The sequence below is a fragment of the Acinonyx jubatus genome, chromosome D4 (genome assembly GCF_027475565.1).
Source record: "Acinonyx jubatus isolate Ajub_Pintada_27869175 chromosome D4, VMU_Ajub_asm_v1.0, whole genome shotgun sequence".
NCBI lineage: Eukaryota > Metazoa > Chordata > Mammalia > Carnivora > Felidae > Acinonyx > Acinonyx jubatus.
Window position 1 is genome coordinate 55,128,016 of NC_069391.1, and position 26,506 is coordinate 55,154,521.

Here is a 26,506-nt window from a genome sequence, read left to right on the forward strand (position 1 = left end):
AATTTGTATAAAGCACTTAGTGTGGTGTGTAAATGTGATGTGTCTCCTGATCATATGGGGGCCCCTGCATGTGGGGGGACAATCTGGTGGAAGCCAATGGCACAGGTGGTAAAAGCATTTACTTGTAGTAGAACAAGGAAGATAGAAATTTATTGAACACGCCGCAGGGGAGCAGTAGGCAGGGCAGCAAAGGAGAGGCTGTCTGCAACCAGGGAGGGACTGGGGGCCATAGTTAAAGTGAGAAGGTGAGGAGGTAAGGCAACAAATGGAATTTTCCCTGTTTTGGTAACTGTGCCTGGTTATAAGTAGCCTATTGGTTAGTTAGGGCCTGTGGATATTTTGAGGCGGGGGGGGTGGGGGGTCACCTGATGAGCCTGCCTGTATTCAGCCAGGGGGTCGCTGTGGGCTCTTTCTACATTCCGTCACCCAAGCCTGTTTGCCTAAAGCGGCCTCTACACTTGGCACAGTTTGAGTTATTATTTGCAAGTTAATATTTTAACCATGAGGTTCTGAATGCTCCACAGAATGTAGCCTTGGAGGAAGGAAGCCCTTGCTAAAAATGACATGTTAAGAGACGGCATATGGTATAAGCCTGTCCACTCTGAACCCCATTATTAGTCGACTCTGGGAAGAAAATGCAAGAAAGCAAAGAAGGGAGAATTAACCAATCTTCTAGCATTCATACATCATCTGCAGTTCTTTGTCCTTTATATTCCCAGTATTTTGAAAAATTACGTTTATTTGAAAAAAATTAAAGGTAAAGTCACACGTGCACTGTGTTCTGTACTTCTCAGCAACCCTGTGCGATTGGTTTGGCTTTTCCCACTTGTAACAGTTCCCATAACTCAAAATGCTACCTACCGCTAGAACTTAAACTCTAGTCTTACATTTGCCATTCCTTGTTTCAACTTGCAACCAGGGCCCATTCACCTTTCCAAAAGACCTGTGTCTTATGAGTCTTCTACTTCATTCAGACTGACTTGTATCAAGAGCCCATGGAGATTTATTTTGAGAATTCATCCCTCCTTGCCTCTGCACTTGGGATTCCCTTCTGCTTTCTTTTAGCTTATCTACACCCTGGATAACTCAAGACCTAGTTTAATCTAATGCCTGTTTATTTTGACATACCCCTTCAACATTCTGGCCTATGTAACGTTTACTAGTAATATCTTCATTTATTTGTCATTTAACGAATCATAGCTCGAGAGCATGTCTCTTGCAGTAAACATTCATGTGGGTAAATTTTCTGTATGTCTATATTGCAAACACGTTAAAAAGGGAGAAACTGCCATACTTTTTCTCCCATTACAAGTGGGGGGTTACATAGTATGGGGTACCATAGTTCATGCCGAGTATGCGAGAAGGAGGAATGCACAGATGCTTACATGCCACGTGTGCACAAAGGAAAGATGTCAAGTGTACTTGAAGAGTACAAGGAGGGGAGAATAGTTTTTGTTACTGTTTCAAAACAGAAATTGTAGTAACAGGTCATTTCTAGTTCTGTTTCGACTTCTTAAACACTTGAGACAGGTTGATTATCTTTTTTTTCTTTTTAATCCCCCCCCTTTTGAAGTGAGAAAATAGAAGTATAAACAAAGTTTATAATGTATATAATCTGAACCCTTAGTGTTGACTGAAATGCCAGTTCAGTTTATCAGATGAAATATTTTTGATTAAAGAAAGATTGATTTTTTAGTACACATTGTCCTAGGAAAGTACCTATACATCAAAGCAGGTGGCAACCTTACATGGTTGTCAGAGATAGGTTTCGTGTCCACACAGTTTTATAGGCTAAAAGTCTTCAAATAGCATTGAGAATTTTGGGGGGAATGTTCCCAACTTCAAAATAGCTCTCCTGACAATAATAGGAGTTTAGCTTTGTTGCACTTTTAATTCTTGTTCACTCTTTTCTAGCTGTTTAATTATACAACTGTTGCTCCATAAATAATTTGGTCCCTTAATTTGTTTCACCTTCTCTGTATGGTGGTGTTTTAATAACTGGCTCAGAACAGTGTTTCTCAGCTCTTTTTCTGTTAAGTACTGTATGTACTGTGGCAGAAGTGAGGTGGAGAGCTAAGCAGTTAGCTAAGACATTGCTCTCATGCCCTGTTATCCTTTACCCGTGTTTTATCCTGTTCTTCTGATACCAGTAACGTCTGTATATATGTATACACATGCTTATTTTTATAGGACTCCAGGTGGAATTGGAACATTCCGCATTTGCAGATGTGCAGCTTATTGTTCCTTTTAGGACTCTGCCTGTTGCCAATAACAAAAACAACAACAAGAAAAACCAACTTCCTCCGACAGGCTTAGTCAAAGAAGGGGATTTATGGGCTCGGGTTACTGGGCAGCGATCCTCAGGGACAGTTGATCCTGTGGCTCCGTCGTGTCGTCAAGAACCAGTTCTTCTCCTCCCTGCACAGCCGTGAAGGGTCAGCGGTATCCCCGGGCTGGTCTTCTCTCAGTTTTACAATGGCTGCCAACCACAGTTGGGGTCATGTGCCACTTCTTCCACGTGCAGGGTGGGGGCAGAGTGGCTGTCCCAAAATGCTGAGCACAAGTCCTGAGACCCGTGCTGTTAAGCCAGTTCAGATCACATGCCTGTGCATGTGAGTGGGGGAGGAGCAGAGAGAGAGGGAGACACGGAATCTGAGGCAGGCTCCAGGCTCTGAGCTGTCAGCATAGAGCCTGACGCAGGGCTTGAACACACAAACCGTGAGATCAGGACCTCAGCCGAAGTCAGATGCTTAACCTACTGAGCCACCCAGACACCCCTGTATATATATTTTAAAACCACCACCCAACACGTAGGCAGAGAGGAAGAGAGCCAGCAAGAGAGAGAGAGAGAGTGTGTGTGTGCTCCTGTATGTTATTTGAGGCAGCAGGGGGAATGGGGCTGGATATTCTTTAAAACAAATGTATGAGCTTATACAAAAGAGTAAGATGAGAATGGGCATTAAGCAAACAACCAGCAAATGCTCACTGTACTAGTAAAATACTTTCCTGACTGCAGGTAAGTGAATAGGCAATAATAGAATCAAATCCCAGAGTTGAGTACATACAATCATTGTAGATACAGAGTAATACTCAAACAAATATTTCTTTGTGGTAATAGGAAAGACCATTGGTGTAGAAAATCCCAAATAGAATGTTTAACTATATTAGATGCACTTGGCATTGGCATTGGGATTTTATCTTTTTGGTAGCACATTCACCTTCCTACTCATTAATCCTGATTCTTTTACCACTAAATCAGGATTCAGGTCTCAAAATCCTGGCAAGTTGAGAGAATTTATCTGGAGTAAATCCAGTTACATTCTATAGAGTAACAAGCAGAAGGAACGTATACTGTATATAGTGCATCAAGTTTTCGATCCCTTTCTTATTACATCCGATCCTCAGAGCAATGTCATGGTTGGGCAGGAACAGCATGGGTTTGAATTGTGTGGGTCCATTTATATGTGGGCATTTTTGATAATAAAGGATAGTACTGCAGTTTATTTTCTCTTCCTTATGATTTTCTTAACATTTTCTTCTCTCTAGCTTACTTCATCTGAAGACACAGTATACAATGCATATAACATGCAAAATGCGTTACTCGGCCATTTATGTTATCAATAATAAGGCTTCCATTCTGTGGTAGGCTGTTGGTAGTTCAGCTTTGGAGGAGTCAGCAGTTATGCATGGGTTTGCACCTGTGCAGAGGGGGATCAGCACCCCAGCCCCCATGTTGTTCAAGGGTCACCTGCATCATTACTCCTTTCTTCAGATAAGAAAATTGAGGTTCAGACATGTTATGTGGCTTATCCAAACTCCTGCAGGTAGGCAGAAAGTAAATTAGAACTGAGCTCTTCTCACCCCAAAAGTGCAATTTTCTCTGTCTTACGCATGTGACTGATTGTCTGGAAAGAGAGCAGTGGTAGAGAGAGATGCCCAGTGACAGTCTGAAAGTCTACAATGAATAGTCTACCTCAGAAAAGCACAGTGTTGATAGTCTTTCAAATGGCGGTGCGACCTTACCTGGTGTCATGGTCATGGTCCTAAAGGCCCGGTGGCTTGGTTGGCTCTCATGTGTACATGTCGTAGAAATCACGGCAAGATTTCCCTTTCCCTCTTTTGCTTTACATTTGCTTTACATTTTACATTTCTGGGTAGAAACTACAATGAAAAAGGTTGCTAGCTCTAACCAGAATGAAAATATCCAAAACCCTATTTTAATTTTATTAATGTAAACATTAAAGAAATGTAAAAGCCAATACTATTGAACATTTGGTCTTGATAAAAGAAAATGTGGAAAATATAGACAAAACATGGATGGCTCTCTAGGCTTGGCAGGTTTTCAGTGCACGTCTTTGGGCTCAGGGTTGAGAGTGTTTTCACTCTGCACCAAATCAAAACACAAGTGTCTGGGGAAACAACGCTGGGCATTCAGCCCCAGAAAGGACAGAGCACGCAGAAGTAATTGCAGTCTGTCTGCTCCAGGAAGAAGGGCAGGATGAAGGGGCCAGTTTGGGTTGTTATTTCTAAGTTGTAGGCCACAAAGAGGAAGCAGGATACTTTGATTTGGTTTTAAATGACTTATGCCGTCAGCCAGTTACACAGAACTACATTGGCAAATGTTGTATGTTTATTGAGTTATTGAATGCATTTTGTTCCCTGGATATTTTTCTAAAGTTACTGGAGATGTGTAACTGGATATATATGCTAAATATACTAGAAACAGTATACATATGGGAGGAATGAATACATTTGAATAGTTGATGGAAGAGAATTCCTTCCCATTAAAAAACTTGAAAGTTTGCTTAAGAAGAGATTTTTATTAATGAACTTTAGAATGGCTCTAATCAGTTTTCTAGCCCTTGGGTGGAAGATAATGTTTAGAAGTTATGGCCACATAGCTTTCCTTTCGATAAATTTAATCTGTTTCAAGTCTTCTAAGTTGTTCCTATTTCTCTAGGATCAAGGGGGTTTGGGCATTGCTATCAGTGAAGAAGATACGCTCAGCGGAGTCATCATAAAGAGTCTGACAGAACACGGGGCAGCAGCCAAGGTGAGGCTTTCTCACGGTCATAAAGTGGTGGAGAAGGGAATTACTTCTATAAGAACGCCCCAAATCGTACATGTTTCCATTCAGGATGGACGGCTGAAAGTTGGAGATCAGATATTGGCTGTAGATGATGAAGTTGTTGTTGGCTATCCTGTTGAAAAGGTACTTTTCCAAAAGAAAGCAAATAACGCTGTAAACCCGTCCGTGGGCATGGCCAGTGTTTGTGTGTGTCTGTGTGTATGTGATCATAGGGAATTGGGACCATGTAGCTATGTTAGACCGATGTCGTTAAGGAAGAAAAGAGATTATTTGGAAATCCTCCAATTTCTGTTTTCTGTTTTCCGATGGAATGATGTTAAGATGTTTTCTCTTGCCTAGTAAGTCCGGTGTTCAGTGGATGTTTTTGATAAATATCATTTCCATTTTCCCTTAGAAAAACTTGCATTTCTAAATAAAGATCAACTTAGTGTTAAGATCAAAGGAATTTGTATGAATATTTGCTCCAGTAAATATTCCCTATGTCTGTACTTACTAGTAGACTCACTTAGGCCTTTCATATATAAGTGCTAGAAAAAAAGCTGTGTTTCTTGTGAGATTTGGTGTGCAAATGTTTTTGTTTCTACATTGGCCAGCAAGAAGCTTAAATCATTTTTTAAATTCAGTTTTAATAATTGTCTAAGGTTGGACCCTTTAACCCATGCGTCTGTATTCTCACTTTCCCTTTGGCTTAATTCTTTGGTTGCATCGTTTTCCTTACTCTGAAACTACAACCATTCTTTCTTGACTCCTCAAGTTCTGACAAGGAAAGAGATTCCAACTATAATAGTGACTTACTGGTATGTCTACTAATTTGCTTTTGAATTTTGTTTCCCTGCCATACCGACACCCCGCCAGTTCATTAGCCTTTTGAAAACAGCAAAGACAACAGTGAAACTTACCATTCGTGCTGAGAATCCAGACTCCCAGGCTGTTGCTTCAGCAGCTGGTACAGCCAGTGGAGAAAAGAGCAGCTCCTTGTCTCCGATGCCCCCAGCTTCTGGCTCCCCGGAACCGGAGTCCATCCGAAGTAAGGGCTTGTATGGTGCACTTAACCTCAGAGCTGGTTCCTACTTGGGAGCCACCTGCCTGTATGTAACTCACTGTTTGAAAGGCCGAAGACAGGGAACACTTTGGTGACAAGATGGTATAAAGAGATGAGCTCCTGAAGAAAGAGTGCTGGACTTCCAGGCAGGGAGTCTGTGTGGGCTGTACGCTAACCAGCCATGCGGGCTTGGGAAACCCATCCAGCCATTCTGAGCCTCAGCTGCTTCCTCTCTAAAGCAAGGCAATGACACTCTTTGCTCTCCAAGGAAATTTTGCTGAAGGTACCTGTGATTCTGGGTGTTTGACTAATGAAGTAAACAACATTTGGAATATCCCCTTTTTATATTGAGCAAATAATTTAACTTCTCTAAAGCCTCAGTGATCTAATCTGTGTGAATGAATACAGTGGTATCTCTTTACCTGTGGAATCAACAATGCCTGGCATTACCAGAAACTCTTAAAAGTGCTAGTTATTGCTATGGTAAGCATAATTGATTTGAGTTCTGTCATTTGGGTGTAATTGATTCTGTCAAAATAAATGAAGTGGTTGTATGTGGACTGTGGAATGAGACTGGTGTGTGCCATTAAAATACCAATGTGGCATATTGAGGCAAATCCTTCCTTTAAGTTGCTTTTTGACAACAGTTCACTAACTTTTAAGTAAGACCGTAAATTTCAAGCCTTGCAGCATTGAAAAAAGTACTTAAACACATAGGCGTTTTCTTTTTTTTTTAATTTATTTTTTAATTTGTTTTTGAGAGAGAGAGAGAGCATGCAAGGGGGCATGGGGCAGAGAGGGAGACACAGAATCCAAAGCAGGCTCCAGGCTCTGAGCTGTCAGCACAGAGCCCGATGCGGGGCTCGAACCCACAAACTGCGAGATCATGACCTGAGCCAAAGTCGGACGCTTAACTGACTGAGCCACCCAGGCACCCCCACGTAGGCATTTTCTGTGATGGGAGAAAAAATCTTTTGGCCTCCAGTCTGAAACATTAACTTCTTTTGACAGGTAATTAGGGAAACAGCAATTTTTAAAACATATGTAATATAGTTAGATAAAAAAAAAAAAGTAATACATATGGGATGAAGGTAATCCTTTATTTAGAAAGACTGGGTAATTCACTGAAATGTTAAAAGGTTTTACAAAAATTTTCTCATTTTTCAATTTTATGTCAATCTGTAAGTAGCACTGTCTATAAAAATATGAAATGCTAAATGAAAATGTAACATAAAAGAAAACATCTTACACCTACTCTTACCATTTCAGGAGCAAGAATTAGTGTGTTTTCGATTTCTAAAAAGAGCCTCTTGTCTTAAACTACTCATTGAGTATCTTAACTTTTTCATTTTTTAAATTTTATTTAAAAAATTTTTTTAACATTTATTTATTTTTTGAGGTACAGAGACAGAGCAAGAGTGGGGGAGAGGCAGAGAGAGGGAGTCACAGATTCCAAAGCAGGCTCCAGGCTCTGAGTTGTCACCACAGAGCCTGACGTGGGGCTCGAACTCATGAACCATGAGATTGTGACCTGAGCCAAAGTCAGATGCTTAACTGACTGAGCCACCCAGGCACCCCTCTTAACTTCTTCAAAACATCACATTTGCTGTATGCTCTTTGGGATATCATAAAACATATGATATGAAGACTATCATAAAACAAGGTGTGAAATTATATTCTCCTTGTTTTCTCCTGATCTGTTCTTATGTCTTCAGTCCTGAGCATATATGCACTAGGATTTAACAGCTGAGTTTGTAAAACATCACGCGAGACACACAAAGAACGAAACTGCTTGTGGGGGTGGGGGTCCCCTGACGTTTTATAAAACTCAGATAGTAAATCCTGGGGCATGTAGACACAGATCTGATTACATAAGAAGAGATGCTCTAGGAGACGAAGAAAAGGAAAACCAAAACAAAAGCATAAAAAGCCCTGAAATGCGGGCACCATGATTAGAATTATTGATGTGCTTTTTGTGTTTTCTGGTCTTCTCAGAATGTGTTTTTAGTTTACTGCCACATATCACAGTTCTGAGTTTTACAAATCATAATTTCATGAGAAGGTTTTTTGGCTCTAGTGAAAAGTCGACTATCAACATGACACTAGAGGTTCAGTTCAACTTTCTGTCCTTGGGCTTTTATACATATTATCTCGGGCGATTTAGAAAATACACAATAGTGCAGAAAGTAACTTGGCACCCATCACCCTAATTAATGATGATGTAATCATTTTGTTCGATTTTTTTTTTTAATATAACTGAAAGATTAAGATAAATTTGACGTTTTGCTGTCCCAAATCTTGGGCCCTTTTTCTTTTCCATCCCCCAAAGGCAACCAGTGTGGTGACTTTGCTGTTTATACCACCTAATCAATTTGTATCCTATTTCATTTCATGTTTAATTTATTTTTAGGTACAAGCAGATCGTCAACACCAGCGATCTTTGCTTCTGATCCTGCAACCTGCCCCATTATCCCAGGCTGTGAAACAACAATTGAGATTTCCAAAGGGCGAACAGGGCTGGGCCTGAGCATTGTTGGAGGGTCCGACACTCTGCTGGTGAGGACACTCAGATACACAGAGATTCTTCGGTTACTCAGGCAACCTCAGTGCACCTGAGAGATCACTGCCTGGGAGGTTTTTATCAGTTCTATTAAATGAAATATAAAGGCTTAGAAAAATGCATCATTCACTGTTGTTTTCATTTGTAGAGCAAATACCAGAAATTTAGTACTGGGATTTGTATTTGAGGAAGTGAATACCGACTCACTAAGATAGTTACACTCGTGATCGTGACTTTTAGGTCAAAATAGGTCCATCAGTTTTCCAGTCTTTGCCATATTTTAATTTCCTTTATTACTAATGGGATATGGTTGGGTCAGTTCCATACTGAGGAGTTTGAAAAGTCATGAACAACATTTTCTAAAGGTCAAAAATCTTCTAAAATCTAGTAATTGCATTTGTGGATAGGAAAGATGATGTATATCTATCATTTTCATTTGCAGATAGGAAAGGTGATGTCTATCTATTATATATACATATGTATGATTTATATGTTTCATCATTTTTTTTTAATGTTTATGTACTTTTGAGAGACAGAGTAAGAGCGGGGGAGGGGCAGGGAGAGAGGGAGACACAAAATTTGAAGCAGGCTCCAGGCTCTGGTCTGTCAGCCCAGAGCCTGACATGGGGCTCAAACCCACGAACTATGAGATCATGACCTGAGCCGAAGTTGGACACTTAACCAGCTGAGTCACCCAGGCGCCCCCATAATTTTTTTTCTTTAAACCTCCCTATCATTGGAAAAAATATATAAATATAAACTTCTTTGAAAATCGCATTACACGTTTCTTTGAAATTTGATATGACTCACTCTGGATCCACTGAGTATAGAACCCTTAGCATTATTTTTGAAAGTACAGTGTGTTTTCCTTTTATTTTTGCTCATCAGTCCTAGGGAGGATGCGATAAAGCATATTTTGTTTGGGCCCTTAGGGTGCCATTATTATCCATGAAGTTTATGAAGAAGGAGCAGCATGTAAAGACGGGAGACTCTGGGCTGGAGATCAGATTTTAGAGGTACAGAATACCTTTATAATTAACAAAGAAAGAGCTATTCTGGGGAGGGTGGTCTCTGTTTCTTTCACTTCCTCTTTCCTCCTCCTCTCGTCTCCCCCTCATCAGCCCCCCCATTCCTGCTTTTTCTTTATTTGACTCACCCGGGTCCTCACAGTGTCCTGTGTCTGTCCAGGTGAATGGAATTGACTTGAGAAAGGCCACACATGATGAAGCAATAAATGTCCTGAGACAGACGCCACACAGAGTACGCCTGACGCTGTATAGAGATGAGGCCCCCTACAAGGAGGAGCATGTGTGTGATACCCTCACTATTGAGCTACACAAGAAGCCGGGGAAAGGCCTGGGATTAAGTATTGTTGGGAAAAGGTATGACCGACAAGGGCAAACCCAGTGACCTTTCGGAAATGATTGAATGTCACTTCTTTTAAAGAATATTAACAGTAGTAGACTTCTCCCAGGCGCTGGTGTTCTGTAGGCAGCTGCTATCAGCCCATTCAGTAACGGAGCACCAAACAACCTCACTTTTGAACTTTTTAAGTTAGTACTTTGGGGGATTTTGAAGGTACTAGACAAAAAGATGTTTGGTATTTCTTAAGTACCTGCTGTGTGCCAGGGAAGACATTAGGTTCTGGGGAACAAAGTTAAATAAGATATGGTTCCTGGTCTCAAAAAACTCACAGTTTGGTAAATGAGAATTAAATATGTTCCTGCAAAGAAGGATTCCATTGATGAGTGACCAAACCATATGGTGGGGGAGCTGTGGCAGCATAAAGGGACACATGACTCTATTTGAGGAAGCAGATTAGAGAAACTGCTCAGAAAAGAGGTGCCGGAGCTGAGGCTGAAAGTGATAAGTGATAGTCTGTGCGCAGGGAGTGGAGGATATTCTAGGGAGGACTGGCTTGAGCAGAAGCTTGCCATCAGAAGGGAACAGAAGTAAGAGGCCAGGTGGTAAATTGGTGAATTCAGTACCTAATTTATTTAAATATTTATAGATAAGTATCAACCAATTCATAATCCAGTAAATTCCAACACCTTTATGCTAAAGAAAGCAAAGCCAGAGGATCAGATGGGGAAATGGTGCATTTGAGGTTCTGACCTTGACAAGAAGTTATGTGACTGCACTTTCACTGCAGTTACGGTTATGTTTTATGTCAGCAAGAAAATGCTGGTAGTTTTGTAGTTTTATGAATGGAAGGAAGGTTGGAATAAGATTAGTATTAGTTCATTTTGCATAAATCCGTCTTGCACGAAAGTTAGATTGTGAGAATAATCCATTTAAAATAAAAGGCATCACAGGAATGATACTTAAACAAACGGTATCAGTTTAAGGTACACATTCACTATTTATTTTCTTTTTTTATGTTTCTATTTTATTTTTGAGAGAGAGACAGGGTACGAGTAGGGGAGGGGCAGAGAGAGGGAGACACAGACTCAGAAGCAGGCTCCAGGCTCTGAGCTGTCAGCACAGAGCCTGACGTGGGGGTCGAACTCACGAACTATGAGATCGTGACCACATAAGCGGACCTTAAGCAGTGGAAGTCGGCTGCTTAAACGACTGAGCCGCCAGGTGCCCCAGAAGTCAGTTATTTTATAGAACACATCCGCTGTTTGGATCTGCCAGTTAGCCTGCGGTTGCTCATGTGAGGGTAGGTCAGTTATCCTTGGCAGGAATATCACAGACGCGGAGCGTTGCCCCTTTCACACATCCCACCAGGGGGCACATGGTGTCTTTCTGCACTGGGGATGTTGATTTTGATCTCTTGGCTAAGGTGCTATGTTCCAGGCCTCTCCACTAGTAAGTTCTCCTTTCCCTTTATCATCAGTAAATATTCTTTGTGGAGCTGTTTTGAGACTTTAGGATTATCCAGTTTTTCATCCTGCTTTTGCCCATGAGTTTCATTGTCCATGAATGTTTTCTTGCCTGAATTAATTATTCCTATGATGTTTGCCAAAAGGTGATTCTTTTTTAATTTTTTTTTTTTTAATCTTTATGTATTTTTGAGAGAGACAGCATGTGAGCAGAGGAGGGGCAGAGAGAGAGGGAGACACAATCCGAAGCAGGCTCCAGGCTCTGAGCTCTCAGCACAGAGCCCAATGCTGGGCTTGAACTCACAGACTGTGAGATCATGACCTGAGCCGAAGTCGGCCGCTTAACCGACTGAGCCATCCAGGTGCCCCGCTATTTATTTTCAATAATGTTAATGATGTTGATGATAATACCAACATATTTATGCTGCCACAGCTCAATATTCATTCAGGGCTTCATTATGGTGTAGAAAGAGCAATAGACTTAGCACCCAAGAACTAACTCTAAAGTCCCATTCTTGCTATTTAGTAACTGTGACCCATAAAATGAGAAAATAATAGTAGCCACTTCACCTCACACTATATAATTGTTGAAGAATAAATATGCTTATGAAACATACGTTTAATCCATGAAATACTATAAGACATAAGCTATTATTATCATAGAAAATAATTCTAATAATGTTGCCCCTGTGTTGCTGAAAACAAACTTTTAAAGTCATCAAACTAAAAGTCAAGTTTTTAGTTAAAAAGTGTTCTCTTTTCAAAAAGTAAGCAGTACATTCCAGTGGCGGAAAAACAGTCATGTTCAAATTCAAAATTATGTTTGCAGAAGTGATAGTGGAGTATTTGTATCCGACATTGTCAAAGGAGGGATTGCAGACGCTGACGGGAGACTGGTGCAGGGGGACCAGATTTTAACGGTGAATGGAGAAGATGTCCGTGATGCCACCCAGGAAGCTGTGGCTGCTTTGCTGAAGGTAAACCTCAGAGGCCAACAGTGAGTATGAGGGGCATGGGGGAAGGAGGGCGAACTAATTGGGCTACCACGGTCAAATAAGCACTGAATTCTCTTTATTTAAAATGTCTCAAATGAGACACATTCTTAGTGGCAATTTCTGAACAATCTGTAATAGTGCTTTATTATATAATGTCTTTTCTGTTATTAAATGTCACAGAAAAGCCTTGTCAAGGTTGACATCCATTAAGGTCACATAGCTAGTGAATCACAGTAGGATTGAAACCAGTGCGTCTACCTCCAGAAGCCCAGGATCTCAGACACCTCATTGTGCTTTCACATTAGACTACCTGGTGTCTTTTGCACGCCTATGATTTATTTGGCAAAGGTCACAGGGAAGTTGTCTTCATTCTTATTTTGTGTTTATAGCAGTGTGGCTTATTTCAGTGTTGTGTCATAGGTCTGTTCAGGTCCAGTGTGGCAGTAAAGAATTTGCCCAGTTATCGATTAAGGACACGGTTGTTCTGTTGTTTCTGTTTTGTTTGTTAAGCCCTGGTTAGTTAGTACACTTGGCCTATCTGAACCAGTAGGTTTCCTGCGTTGATGGCTTGATTCTCCGTTTCTCTCTTCCTCAGCAGAAACAGTCTCCATGTAAATCATGAGGTCGTGAGGCAGACACTGGGTGTTGCTGCTGCTTGCTGTTACTAGTTTTGTGTTTTAGGAAAGTCTCTTTTCACAAAGCATTGGAGGCATCCTTGACTGTGGAAACCCCACAACGAGCGTGCCTTTCAAAAACCTAGTCTTAAAGAATATTATGTACTGCTGACGATAAATGGAGCGTTTTAATTGAACTTTTTCATAAAACAACCACTCCCCTAGTGTTCCCTGGGCACGGTAACCTTGGAAGTCGGAAGAATCAAAGCAGGTCCATTCCATTCGGAGAGGAGGCCTTCTCAAAGCAGCCAGGTGGGTAGCTGTGGGATTCATCAGGGTGATGTGGTCTGCATGCCAAAAGGGACTTGGCGATGGCCCCGAAGGTGGGGCTGCCTAGGGGGGGGCATACCCAGGCCTGGCCCTCTGGCCCCAGGAGTGAGGTGGGGAGTCTGAGGGAGGGGCACCTGCTGAGAGGGACAGGTAAACAAGGTGTGGCTCTTGAGTAGTTTGTAAGTCATTCTAAGGAACTTGAAGTCAGCAATTCTGCTTTTCTGTTCCCATAATTACATACGTTAACCAATTAGTGGATGTAAAGCCTACCAAGATGACACATTTTTAAAGTATATAACAAACATTTATCAATATTCAGCGGAAAAACTCCCATTTAAGTTGAACAAACCACATTTGTTCATGACTCTCCTCAGTTGTCTTCTGATGACAGAAGCCCACTTCCATCACTGGTCCAGAAAGGCCCCTTCTTCACCTCCTGAGGACTACCATTCATCTCCAATTGACTGGCCCTGATTTTACAGTTTGCATAAGCCCCAGTCTATGTACAACATCCGTTTCCACCTAGAGAGGGTTCGCTTGAATGAGATTATGAAAATCCACTAAAATTTTAGTTGGGTTGGAATCTGCCTCATCTATTCTTTTAGCTTTCGTTTTTTATGCCACTAGGAAAATTCTTCTGTAATATGGAAAAAAATTAATAGAAACTATTTAAAGTGCCCTTCTAATTATCAAATGCCACTGTTGTTTAAAAGGTATTTCTCTCTAGATGCATTAAAAAAGAATTGAATTCCGAAATAAGTGGTATTTATGCAATATAATTACTTCCAAAACTTTCTAGAATAATTATTGTGTATTTGTAGATGAGTGAAGGCAGCCTGTCCTCATTCACTTTTCCACTTTCTGGATCCAGTACATCGGAGTCACTGGAAAGTAGTTTGAAGAAGAATGCATGTAAGATCGGTTTGATACTTTAAACATGATTTACTGGTTTGAATTTTGGTAACCAACACTGTTGTTTTTTTCCCCTGTCTCAATTTACCTTTGAGCTCTCTTTCCCTAAATCATTCTGTACGTTAATACAGGTGCCAGGGTGTGCGTCGACAAAAAATCTGAACGTGAAGCTGTGCCTTTGTTCTTTGGCAGCTTTTCCATTTGTTGTTTTTTCTATGAGCTATGCTAAACATTAAAATCAGGATTCTGTAATTTTTTTCTTACTAAGAAGACTGGTGCACTTGATTTTCATTTCCTTTTTCTGTTTAACACCAATAATTCAGAAGATACCATTAAGTGAAGCCTTCTTTTCCATGAAGACTGCAAAATTTTGATTGAGAAAATTAGTATGATCCTCCTGTGTTTTAATTACATGAAACCATGATGCAGAGGGTTTTTTGGCTTGGAGCATTGGTTGAAAGTTGTTCAAATTGAAGAACTAACCATATGGCAGTCTCTGTTTGCAATGTGACTAATATTCTAGAAATTTAGCCACTTAGGTCCATGAATTCCTTTTAATGTATCCATGACTTTATTTTTCTCAGCTGTGCACATGTGTCTTTCTGTCCAAAGCTTATTCTATCCTTGACTCATTCAAGGTGGATTATGCAGTTATATAATCAATGATTAAAATAAGAAGGAAGAAATGGGATGGTGTGCATATTTTTCCAACTGGAAAAATAAAGAGTCCCTATGTGAGATGGATTAAGTCATGTGTACTGGCAACTTAGAATACCCCCCTTTCAAAAAAAAAAATAGTGTGTCTCATTTAGTTGCATCCAGTTTCAGGCATTGACTAAAATTTAGTTGAACATAAAATAATTTAATAACCCTATTCTTTTTTCACCTTTACAGTGGCATCTGAAATACAGGGATTAAGGACAGTTGAAATAAAAAAGGTAATGGGGTGCCTGGGTGACTCAGTCTGTTAAGTGTCTGAATTCTGCTCAGGTCATGATCTTGCAGTTCATGGGTTCAAGTCCTGCATCGGGCTCTGTGCCAACAGCTTGGAGCCTGGAGCCTGCTTTGGATTCTGTGTCTCCCTCTCTCTCTGCCCCTCCCCCACTCACGCTCTCTCTGTCTCTCAAAAAAATACATAAACATTAAAAAAATTTTTTTTTAAAAGAAATGAAAAGGGTAACTTCGGGAAGAGAAAACAATATAAATTCTGTTGAAACTTCAGAGGCATCTGCATATATATTTTCCTATTAGCAGTCTTACTATTTTACCATGCCATCTGAAAAATTATGTCTGAAATACAGTGGAAAGTAGCACAATTCAGTCTTCACTGGACCTTGTTTGAAAATCTCTGTTGGCCTATCCTGTATTACCCAAACTGGCATCCACTCAGTCCCACACAAATGATCACTCCATCTCTCGCTTCTCATAAGTGAGCCTTGGCTTTCAACAGCTATTTCTTATTCTCATGAAACAGATTTCCCTGACCACCATCCACAGAGAGAACATAAAACCAGCTGCAATTTATTGAGCCTTTTCTATATGCTGAAAATTCTCATAGACACATCAGGCTGTCACCATCTCATTTAATATTTTCTGCAGCCCTTTCTGAGGGGTGCTCTAATCTCCATTTCATCGGTGATGGCCTAGTTACTCATTAAGAGGGCTGAACTTCATCAGGGCCCAATATTTGTAAGTGTGGGTTCCTGGCTTTGAATGCAGACCTTTCTGATTCCAAAACTGGGGTCCTTCAGTTCACCAGTTTACCTGCTTTCTTTCCGTCACCCCATAATGATATGATTTTCATTTAATGTGTTTTAATTTCTTTCATTTCCTGGAAGGATGCTCATTTTCCTAAGTCCTGCTAAGGACCCGTGTCACATGAAATAATGCAGCTTTCTTGAGCTTCATTTTCCTCACGCCTCAAAGACCTAAGTGAACTGGATGATATTGTGCCAAAGAAACCAAACATCAATTTAAAATACTACATTGACCAAAAAAATATTTTAATCTCTTCCATGGCAGGGGCCTGCTGACTCCCTGGGAATCAGCATTGCTGGAGGAGTGGGCAGCCCTCTTGGTGATGTTCCTATATTTATTGCAATGATGCACCCAAATGGAGTTGCAGCTCAGACCCAAAAACTCAGAGTAAGTTCTACTAATAACCCTGGCGGCCCTCACAAAGCTGGCAGAAGTTTTTATAAACCCTTTGAATCCTCCCAGCTGCGGCAGGCAGTTTTAAATGTCTGATTCTGCTTTTAAATCCGCTAGTCCAGCCACAGGAGGGCTTGCTTGGAGTAAAAGGTGAAGAGAAGTAAGAGAGGAGAATTTCCTGCTGTATGCAAATTGACAAGTAAATGAGCTGGGAAGATTTACCATCATTTCTTAATATATATATATATATACACATATATATATATATATATATATATATATATATTTTTTTTTTTTTTTACTTGTTTGAAGGTCTGTGAAAGAAGTTAAAAGAAAACAAAGTGTTTTCAGAATACCAGTATGAAGTGAAGTTTTTCCTTACACGTGTCACTGGCTCAAATGCCAATTTAACTTTATTAAATTGAAAACTATCACGTAGGTTGTGGTTGATCTTCAGTTTTGCAGAAGTTTACTATAAATGTGACCTATGTTGTAAAACCGTACAAAACTTGCTTCAAAGTTGAGGGATTATGCTAGCATAGAACACTGTGATGAAATTTACACTAAATGCCCAGCCCGAAAATTACGTGGATATTCCAGTAAAATCTGTGTGGCCTCGTGTCAAAAAGGGTCTCAAGACATAGCCACGTCTTAGTTTAAATAGTCTCTAAACTAGAAATGATGGAGTCTATTTTGATAACTACATTTGTGACTAACACTTTAAAATTGATGGTTGCACCCAGTGGAAAACTTTGCTGTGCAGGGCCGGAAGTGAATACTTTTGCCTTTGTGGGACAGATGGTCTCTGTTGCAGCCACTCTTCTCTGCCCTGTGCAGACAACTGAGTAAGCATGGCTGTCTTCCACCCAGACTTTGTCCACCACAACGAGCAGTGGGCCATACTTGGCCCACGGGCCATTGTTTGCCAACTCCCGACTTAGAGACACAGCTAATGTGTAAATAATAATGTCCAAAGAAAATTTTTTAATTGATAGCAGGTATTTTATTCTATAATAGGAAGCAGTACCTCCTGAGGAGAAATGAACAAGGGATGAGTGATTTTCTCCCTTCCCCCAGAGACTTCTAGAACTCAGTCATTATGTACAGCTTCTTTTTATCATCACTCCTTCTTGAAATGATTGGGTTTCCTTGATTGTGTTTCAGTTGCTGGGAGCACTGTGTGTGTGATGTTCAAGGCAGAGAAGGAAATGACTGTTTAGGTCTCAGGGTCCCACTCTCCATGGCTGCCTTCGCAGATGTCTATTTTCTTTTCTCCCTTGCAGGTTGGGGACAGGATCGTCACTATCTGTGGCACATCCACTGAGGGGATGACTCATACCCAAGCAGTTAACTTACTGAAAAATGCCTCTGGCTCCATTGAAATGCAGGTAAGAGTTGGCATCCCGACCACTCTTCGCAGTGTGGTTAGCTTGACACATGAGCTTTCACAGTAAGGCGGTAAAACTGCCTAAATCTCCTGATGCTATTGTATTTAATATTTCCCTTGAACACAGATGATTACATCGAGCGTTCCAAGAAAGCATGTAAGAAACATTTTATCCTGATGCGTTTATTGCTTCATATTTTATATCTGAAGGGGTATATGCAAGGCTTTAGTGGTAAACAGTTAATTGCTAGAATTTTAAGTGGTGTGAGTGGCTTTGTAGTCTGAAGATCTTTAAAAAATAACTGCATATGAGACCACCTTTGAAAAACATCAAAAAAAAAAAAACTTTGTAGAATTGAATTACTAAAGTATTTTTACTGTCAGCTGAAGAGGCCTCTGGACCTTGTGGAATTTCTTTCTTTTCGGTTGAATATGAAGTTAACAGAAATGATTAAGTGGACATTAAAGTACATGTTTTAATCCAAAAGTTATTTTTGAAGAAAAATCACTGATGTGGTCCTGGCCACCTGAACGTGTGTTTCTGTCTCTCTCTTTCTCCCGTGTACAGGTAGTTGCTGGAGGAGACGTGAGTGTGGTCACGAGTCACCAGCAGGAGCCTGCTGGTTCTAGTATCCCTTTCACGGGGCTCACGTCAAGCGGTATATTTCAGGATGATTTAGGGTGAGCTCATGTTATGGTTTCTATGTCCCTACCACTCACCTCAAGGTGAAAAAATAGGAGATGAGTTTTTTAAACTGTCAGGTAATTATGGCATGGATTCAGTTTATCAGGCATAGGTACATAGCATGCCACTGCCCTGAGTTTTCTTTTGGGGGCAGGGGGGCGCATTTTATTCTTGATGTCACTACCCTGTGTGATATGGAACCGATCAAAGCTATCCCTTTTAAATTCCAGTATTGCCAACTCATTTAATAAATGATAATTTTGATTAAAAAATTCACAGTTCCGGGGCTCCAGAACTGGGTGGCTCAGTCAGTTGAGCGTCCGACTTCAGCTCGATTCATGATCTCATGGTTCATGGGTTTGAACCCTACGTAGGGCTCTGTGCTGACAGCTCAGAGCCTGGAGCCTGCTTCAGATTCTATGTCTCCTTCTCTTTCTGCCCCTTGCCTGCTCACGCTCTATCTCTGTCTCTCAAAAATAAATAAACTTAAAAAAATTCACACTTCCCCCAACATGTAGTACAAAAGAATTAGAACATAAAGAGAGGGGAAGAGGGGCACCTGGGTGGCTCAGTCAGCTGAGTGTCTGACCTCAGCTCAGTTCATGATCTCACAGTTCGTGAGTTTGAGCCCCGCATTGGGCTCTGTGCAGACAGCTCAGAGCCTGGAGCCTGCTTCAGATTCTGTGCCTTTCTCTCCTTCTGTCCCTCCCCTGCTTGTGCTCTGTCTCTGTCTCATAAACATCAAAGATAAAAATTAAAAAAAAAAAAAAAAAAAAAAACGAGAGGGGGAGAGAGGAACATCTTAAAGTCTTTTAAATAATTTGATGCAGCCTCTACATTGTTAGAAATCGATTTTTTTCTCTGAGCTTGGGAATACTGATGTTTATGCCTTTTCCACGATAGTCCTCTGTACTTTAAGCCATCTCCCTTTAAATAAATGGGAAAAAGAATGTGCATGCATGCAGGGGGATCATGTCATGAACATGTTAGTGTAAGGGAACTTTAGATGAGTAATAGAATTAGGGTGTGTTAAGTAGGATTTTGGCAGATTATGTAAATTTAAAATACTGAGACTGGCATGCACTGACAGTTTAAGCATCCCCAAAAGACCCGCAATATACTCATTGTCAGTAGCACAGAGAATTTTCCTGGTTCTAGGTGGATGTCACATAATCCATCACTTACAGATTTGATTTTGAAAATCAGAAAACCCTTTTTTTCCTTCCATTTGCTGTAGGCCTCCTCAGTGTAAATCTATTACACTAGACCGAGGACCAGATGGCTTAGGCTTCAGTATAGTAGGAGGATATGGCAGCCCTCATGGAGACTTACCCATTTATGTTAAAACAGTGTTTGCGAAGGTAAGCTTGTGAATGTCAACCTCCCCCTTCCCCCCTAAACATTCATTAATAGTGGTCAGCAGCTGGCTTATTAGTTTATGGCCTGAGGTAACGCCAAATGGTTAACAGTTGATCATTTTCTTTTGGAACTCCCTTCAGGAACAGGTCATTAAATATTTTTGTCCAATTTGAGGCTTAGTTATGTTTAAAGGAAAAGAGGCTCAAATTGAAATTCCATGGGAACTCTTGACAACATGCAATAAAAATATTAATGAACTTTAGTTAGACAGTAAGACCTGATTTTTTTGTCCTTTGAAAACAGGTCGCCTATGATTGAATGTCTTTTGAAAATGGGACATTTTAAATATGTATGCTGTAGAGGGCTGGCATTTATTTTTCTTTGCATTTTTTTTTTGTTGTTGTGAAATACTAAATAGACACAGGAAAGTACATAAAATAGCTACACAGATTCAATAATATCTAACCTGCTACTGTAGCTACACCTACAGTAAATCAGCTATTTGTAGCCCGGGGATTCGATTTCTTAAAAAAGTGTATATAATTGTATATACAGTAAGTGTTCTGATTTAAGGATGTTGAGAATAAGTTTATCACAACGTTGGTGCTGTTTAAAATAATCCAAACCCACATAATTATTATTAATTCGATCTTGAGACATTTTCTTCAGGAGCTACAATATTGGACATAATTTCCTACGGAGAAAATCTGGAATCTCAAGATTTTACAGTGCAAAGGAGCAATCCTTATGGGCAACCTATTGAACAGTTTGATGCTGCTTTAGGTTAGCGCTATAGTCCTTTAAAGTGCCTACATGTGGAGGTTTTATTCCATTATTTTGAAAAAGAATTATTATTTTTAACCAATTTAAAGCGCTGTATCTACAGCAACCTAGTTATGGGCTTAATTTACGAGATTTTTTTAAAAGCCATTGGTATGTCCAAAAATACAAACAGCATTTGTCAGTGAATAGAAGACTCATGCAGTCCTTTTCCTCAGCCTGGGAACAATTTATTTAAGGCATGCTAGTTAGAACATATTTTAAGAATTTCATCATTATGGATTCCTCATTAACTTTTCCATATTTTTAATCTTATATTTAATTGCATAATTGCCTACTGTAAGCATGCCTTAAGATGGGATTCTTTTTCAAACGGCAGTGTCTGTGTTTCATCTTAATCATTTAAGGCCCATAAGAAATGCGAAGACTGCACATACCCTCAGGAAGTAAAGAACCAGCAGCTTGAGCGGCCTATTCAAAGCCCCAGAAAGAATTACATTTAGAATTAGTAGGACTTGCATCCTGCTTAGTCCTTGTCAACATGCATACGGGCTTTCTGCTCCTGTAGACCTTTGGGCTCCGTGGCCTGATGCCCTTGTCCTGTAAAGCTGCTTTTGTTCGTATCTAATCCTTTGTCATCTTCTGTAGGCCTTCTTGACAGGATGAAAAATCCTGGATTCTATGAAATCATTGCTGCCAGGCAGATTCCCAAATATTCTTTATTAATTTGATTTCCCACCAACTGCTCTGCTGAACAGCCAAAAACCATCCAACTAATCTGTTGACTGCTAAATTCTCTCTAAAATTGGAATCTCAGTGTTAAAACCATGCAGGAGCAAGACCTCCTTTGTGTATGTTCATCATTGCTTAATGGCTGTGGAGTGCCCATGGAGCTTCGAGAGCAATGTGTGTGTACATGCAGAGCAATTTACATTCTTGTTTAGATCTTTTTCTGTTGTATAGCTGCGAGGCAGCATTTTTTGAGAAGCAAACAAGTCTGCTTTATAATTGCAGGGAGCAGCGTCGGAAGATGGGCGTCTCAAAAGGGGTGATCAGATCATTGCTGTCAATGGGCAGAGTCTGGAAGGGGTCACCCATGAAGAAGCTGTTGCCATCCTTAAGCGGACAAAAGGAACTGTCACCTTGATGGTTCTCTCCTGACTGTACTGCAGAGTTGAGCCAACTCAACCAACCCCTCGCTCACCTCCCACACCGTGGAGAGAATGGGTCTTGTGGACACCTTTCCCCTTGCGGTCTTCAGCAGGCTTTTCAAAACTCTGGGTGGGGGAGGTACCATCTAAATTTGTTTTTCTCGTGTGGAAATGATTCTCTTACCACCTAGTGTCATTTTGCCTTTCTCCTTGGATCTTGTGAACGTACACTTAAAGAGAAGGACTGTGTGCATAGGTAAATCCAGCCTTTCTTTGTAAAGATGTCTGACGACTTGTCATCACATCTGCAGAAAATGCTATACGCTGAACTGGTTAGTAGAGAAAAAAATAGTCTAAAGCTAACCTAAGAGAAATGGCTTTAATAAATTAGGGTAAGAATGAAAATATAAAATAAAGAAGAAATCTCAAGTGTCATAAAAAATGCCTCATTTTGTCAGTCCAACTCCTCTCCCCATTGCTAAATAAAAAAGGAAATTAAACAGTTTTTCCATTGAAAAATCTTTAAAAATACTCTCAGTAGTTACAATATTGAATATTATAGAAAAATTGCATCTCCTCACCTTTAAAATACACATATACATTTTATCCTAAAATGGGTTTCTAAGATTGAGTAAATAGCAGTTAAATGAAGCAGTGTCCCTAAGTTTGTAAAGAAAATGTTTGATGCAAATCTTGATGTTCATTTTTATTTTTGACCTGTGATAAAATATTTTCATGTTTCTGTAAGTACAGTGGTGATGCCACCCGCTATTGACTGTAGTTTCTCTAGAACGCGGCCAAGCTGACCACGGAGGAACATAGACATCTCTCAGAATCTTTAATGCTGGTGGTAACCGATGCAACACTAAAAATGTGTTAGCGCGCTGTGCAATTGGTTTTCAACTACTATTAATCTTAATGACAGAGAAAAAAGCAATGTGTTAGTAATTATTTTGGTTGTGTGCCATTAGTAAATTGATAGAAAAATTAAGGGGATTAACATAACTTCATTTCATTGCCTTATATTAACATCTTATAATACAATAGTTTAAGACTAAGGGAAACAGATGGAGCTGTTTATTGAGACAACTGGTGAGGAATTATCATGTGTTCATTCCCATTTTAGAGCGTGAAACTCCTACATTAGAATATATGAAGTCACTTTAAATATTATCTATATTTGTAACAGAAGTAGTGTACAGATATTTTATTACAGCACTTTTGTGTAAATGCAGAATTGGAGTGAATAAATAAGAAGTTTCATGGTGCACGAAGAAAGAAACAGGCGTAGTTTTTGTCTGTTCTTTTTACTGGGAAAAAGCTTCATTATATTGTTCAAGATTTACAATTTAAAATGGGTTTTTATCCTGTCTAACTGAACATATGGTGTCCATAGTTACAATCAGAGGAAGTTTGACAACATCATTATGAAAAGCCCTATGTTTTTTACATCCAGAATTTTTACTAATACTGCAGATCCATAGACTCCTTCCGGAGCGGTGGAAGACAGACAGCATGGTGGAAAGAGACGTGTCCTGCCTCTGTATTTTTTCTGAGGTGCTGTATTAATGTGGTAATACTATAAATTGTTCTTGGGGTAGTCACGAGCTAAAGTGAGTTCAGATGGAAAAAGTCCTAATGGAAGTTATTTATATTAATAGACATGAAAAGTCTGGTTGAACACTGAGGAAGGAATTGAGGAACGTCTGTTCTGCTAGTTCTGTCCCCAATTAGCTAATGAACGTGTGCATCCTGTCTGACTCACCTTATCTGTAAAATGATGGGTTATCTTATCTCAAAGCATGCATCTAGTGCTAACATGTAAGAATTCCGTGGTTCTTACACAGGATGGACGAAGCCACACACACCACCAGCAATCCAGGAGGTATTCTTCTCCCACACTTCACGATAGGCTCTAGGGGAGCAACTTAACCAACCACATGAACATTTGAGTAAATATGTGGGGCACCCCAAGGAGAACAGTCCCTGGTATGTGTCTGTACTTGCCTGAGTTGTGTCTCCCCACAATTCGTGGCTACAAGGAGCCCCAGAACATGATCTCATTTGGAAATAGGGTCTTTGCAGATACAGCTAGTTGAGACCGTGCTGAATTACAGCGGGCCCTAAATCCTTACTGCCATAGAGAGACACACAGACATAGGGGAGGAAGGCCATGTAAAGATGGGACAAGAAACAAGCCAGAGACCACCTTGGGGGCTACCAGAAGCTGGAAGAGGCAAGGAAGGATGTATTCCTGAGGTCTTCAGAGGGAAGCGGTGCCCTGTTGACACCTTGAATCCAGACTTCTGGCCTCCAGGTCTGTGAAGGAATAAATTTCTGTTGTTCTAATCCATCCAGTTTGTGGTACTTTGCCATGGAGGCCCTCGGGCACTAATAATGAGTGTCTTCGATGTTTTTACATTCATGGCTGCTCTCACTGGACCTGGGAACAGGAGGTGCACTGCACCTGTTGGTTGAGCACACACATGATTAAATCATAGGTCATGACTCATTTCACAGTATTAATATTGTTTTACAGGCTAGATGCAAAAAAAAAAGAAACAGTGGAGGGAGCCTGGGTGGCTCAGTTGGTTGAGCTTCTTTACTTTGGCTCAGGTCATGATCTCGGGGTTCCATTCCCGAGTTTGAGCCCCACGTCATATTCACTGTTGTCAGTGTCAGCGCTTGGGATCTTCTGTCCCCCTCTCTCTCTTCCCTCCACCTCTCTCTCTCTCTCTCTCTCTCTCTCTCGCTCTCAAAAACAAAATACTAAAAAAACAAAAAGAAGAAACAGGGGGTATGCCACTATAGGGATATATAAACACTGAGGAAAAACACCCCTCCTGAAACCTACTAATTAACAGAGTCAGCACATGAAAGAGGAGGGAGGGAGGAAGAGGGGAGGAGGAAGAGAAAGACCGAGGGGAATATAGATTCATCAGCACTGGAGAAAAGTGAAAAGGCTTACGCTTCCTCTATTATTATTTTCTGTAGATCTAAGAGCAAGAGTTCTCTGTAGTGAAGGAACAAAGTGAACAAAGAGTCTGAGGACTTGAACGTTATAGTGTTGATGTTACCTACACTCAAGATGGCGGATAGCCCATCGTAGGTGCAATATAATCGCTTGCGTGATTAAGTCACATGGGAGAACACCACACATTCCTGGTGTTCTTCGTGACCCCCCCCCCCAACAGGATGATGATGGCGGCGATAACAATAACTATAACCGTGACAAGAGTAATAACAACGATGTGTTTAATTTCGGCACCAACGGGTATGTAGCTGCGGGAGTAGCAATGTGGTGCGGCACGTCCGTGGGCTCCATACATCAGAACGGTGATCAAGTTGGAAGCATGAAAACCAACCTTACAAGCCACGAAACGTAAGAGGACACGTTCTTGTATTTCTGGGAATCTTGGTAAAGCAGATTTTGATTGGTTTGGCGAGGCAACTGGAGCCCTTCCTTGCTGGAGGTGTACTGTCGAGGTTGTCTTGGATCTGGCCAGGGAGCCTGTCTGAGAATGGCGTGGCATGTGTGATTTAGTGCCTTTGTTCTTATCTCAGGCCAGTGAATAGAGGAGTTGAAAGGACGCCTGCAGGGAGACAGGAGTAAATAGCCCTTTTTTTTTGGCCTAGGTGTGGGAATGTCAGAACTATCATCACCTGCTTTCAGCAGCCCCGGTGTGTTGTTTCATGTCAGTGACAGGTATTCTGGAATGCATTCGATTTGTGCAAAGACGGTCCTCAGTTTTGTCTATGGGGAACTAACGTTTAACGTTGCCCCTTTCTAAAGAGAGTTATTTGTAAGGCGGGATTGGCCTCCGTTACCTCAAGAGGAAAAAAAAAATGATCAGCGGCAAGAAATTTTCTAAATGAAAGAGCATGAAAACTAGGCAGAGCAAATGTTTTAAAAGTGACTTTTGTGTACTTGATATTGCTGTTGCTTTTCCCTTTGAAAATATAGGTAGGTAGTCCACATTGTTCATTTTGGTGCCAATTAGAAAAAAATAATTGTATTATTTGTCTCAGAATTGTGCTTAGCGATGAAGTACTGAAAGTTCAATCATAGGCCCTTAAAAAGAATTCTGTCCAAAAGGAGGCATATCTGTGGGAATGATCTCAGAATTTTCTCACTAAAAATGTTTCTAGAAGTTTCTACAAGTTCCACCGTGGAAAGACTGCTTTAGGCAGCTTCTGGGGGGAGCTTCAACTTGTTCCTTTGACACTGGGCATTTTTTCTGAGGGTGTGTCCTTTGGGAATACTTTGTGATCCCTTCTCCTTCCCTCCCCCACCCTCCTCCTCTTTACTTGTGGACATAGTTTCAGGAACCAGCACACTTACCCTTGGAAAACATAGTTTTTCTCTCATTTCTTTTCTTATTGATGTACTGGAAATCATAATATTTCTTTTTCACCTGAGTCTACCCTGAAATATTTGACATTCAGAGTTCCACTGCCCCAAACTTCATTACCCCAAAGGAACAAGATTGACCTTGCTTTGGAAAATTCAAAGAGATAACTGTATATAAAGCATCGACACTGTCCATGGGATAATCTCTCAAGAAATGGTGATAGTTGTACATGTGTGTTATGTCCTGGTAGACACAGAGCAATATAAATTTA

The 26,506-nt window shown here is 40.6% G+C and overlaps 1 protein-coding gene across 13 annotated transcripts in view; it reads left to right on the forward strand.

Moving 5' to 3' along the window:
- MPDZ (multiple PDZ domain crumbs cell polarity complex component) overlaps positions 1–23,165 on the forward strand; it is a 160,382-nt gene extending 137,217 nt beyond the window's left edge. For all 13 annotated transcript variants that reach the window (XM_027047126.2, XM_027047131.2, XM_027047127.2 and 10 more), the window contains 15 exons: positions 4,961–5,053; positions 5,138–5,212; positions 5,945–6,116; positions 8,542–8,687; positions 9,624–9,707; positions 9,880–10,073; positions 12,349–12,496; positions 13,354–13,440; positions 14,280–14,370; positions 15,265–15,308; positions 16,393–16,515; positions 17,805–17,909; positions 18,477–18,589; positions 19,831–19,954; positions 21,747–23,165. In XM_027047126.2, the coding sequence (XP_026902927.1) occupies positions 4,961–5,053; positions 5,138–5,212; positions 5,945–6,116; positions 8,542–8,687; positions 9,624–9,707; positions 9,880–10,073; positions 12,349–12,496; positions 13,354–13,440; positions 14,280–14,370; positions 15,265–15,308; positions 16,393–16,515; positions 17,805–17,909; positions 18,477–18,589; positions 19,831–19,954; positions 21,747–21,893 (1,746 nt within the window). In that variant the 3' untranslated portion in view covers positions 21,894–23,165. The remainder of the gene's footprint in view (positions 1–4,960; positions 5,054–5,137; positions 5,213–5,944; positions 6,117–8,541; positions 8,688–9,623; positions 9,708–9,879; positions 10,074–12,348; positions 12,497–13,353; positions 13,441–14,279; positions 14,371–15,264; positions 15,309–16,392; positions 16,516–17,804; positions 17,910–18,476; positions 18,590–19,830; positions 19,955–21,746) is intronic.
- Positions 23,166–26,506: the final 3,341 nt, after the last annotated feature.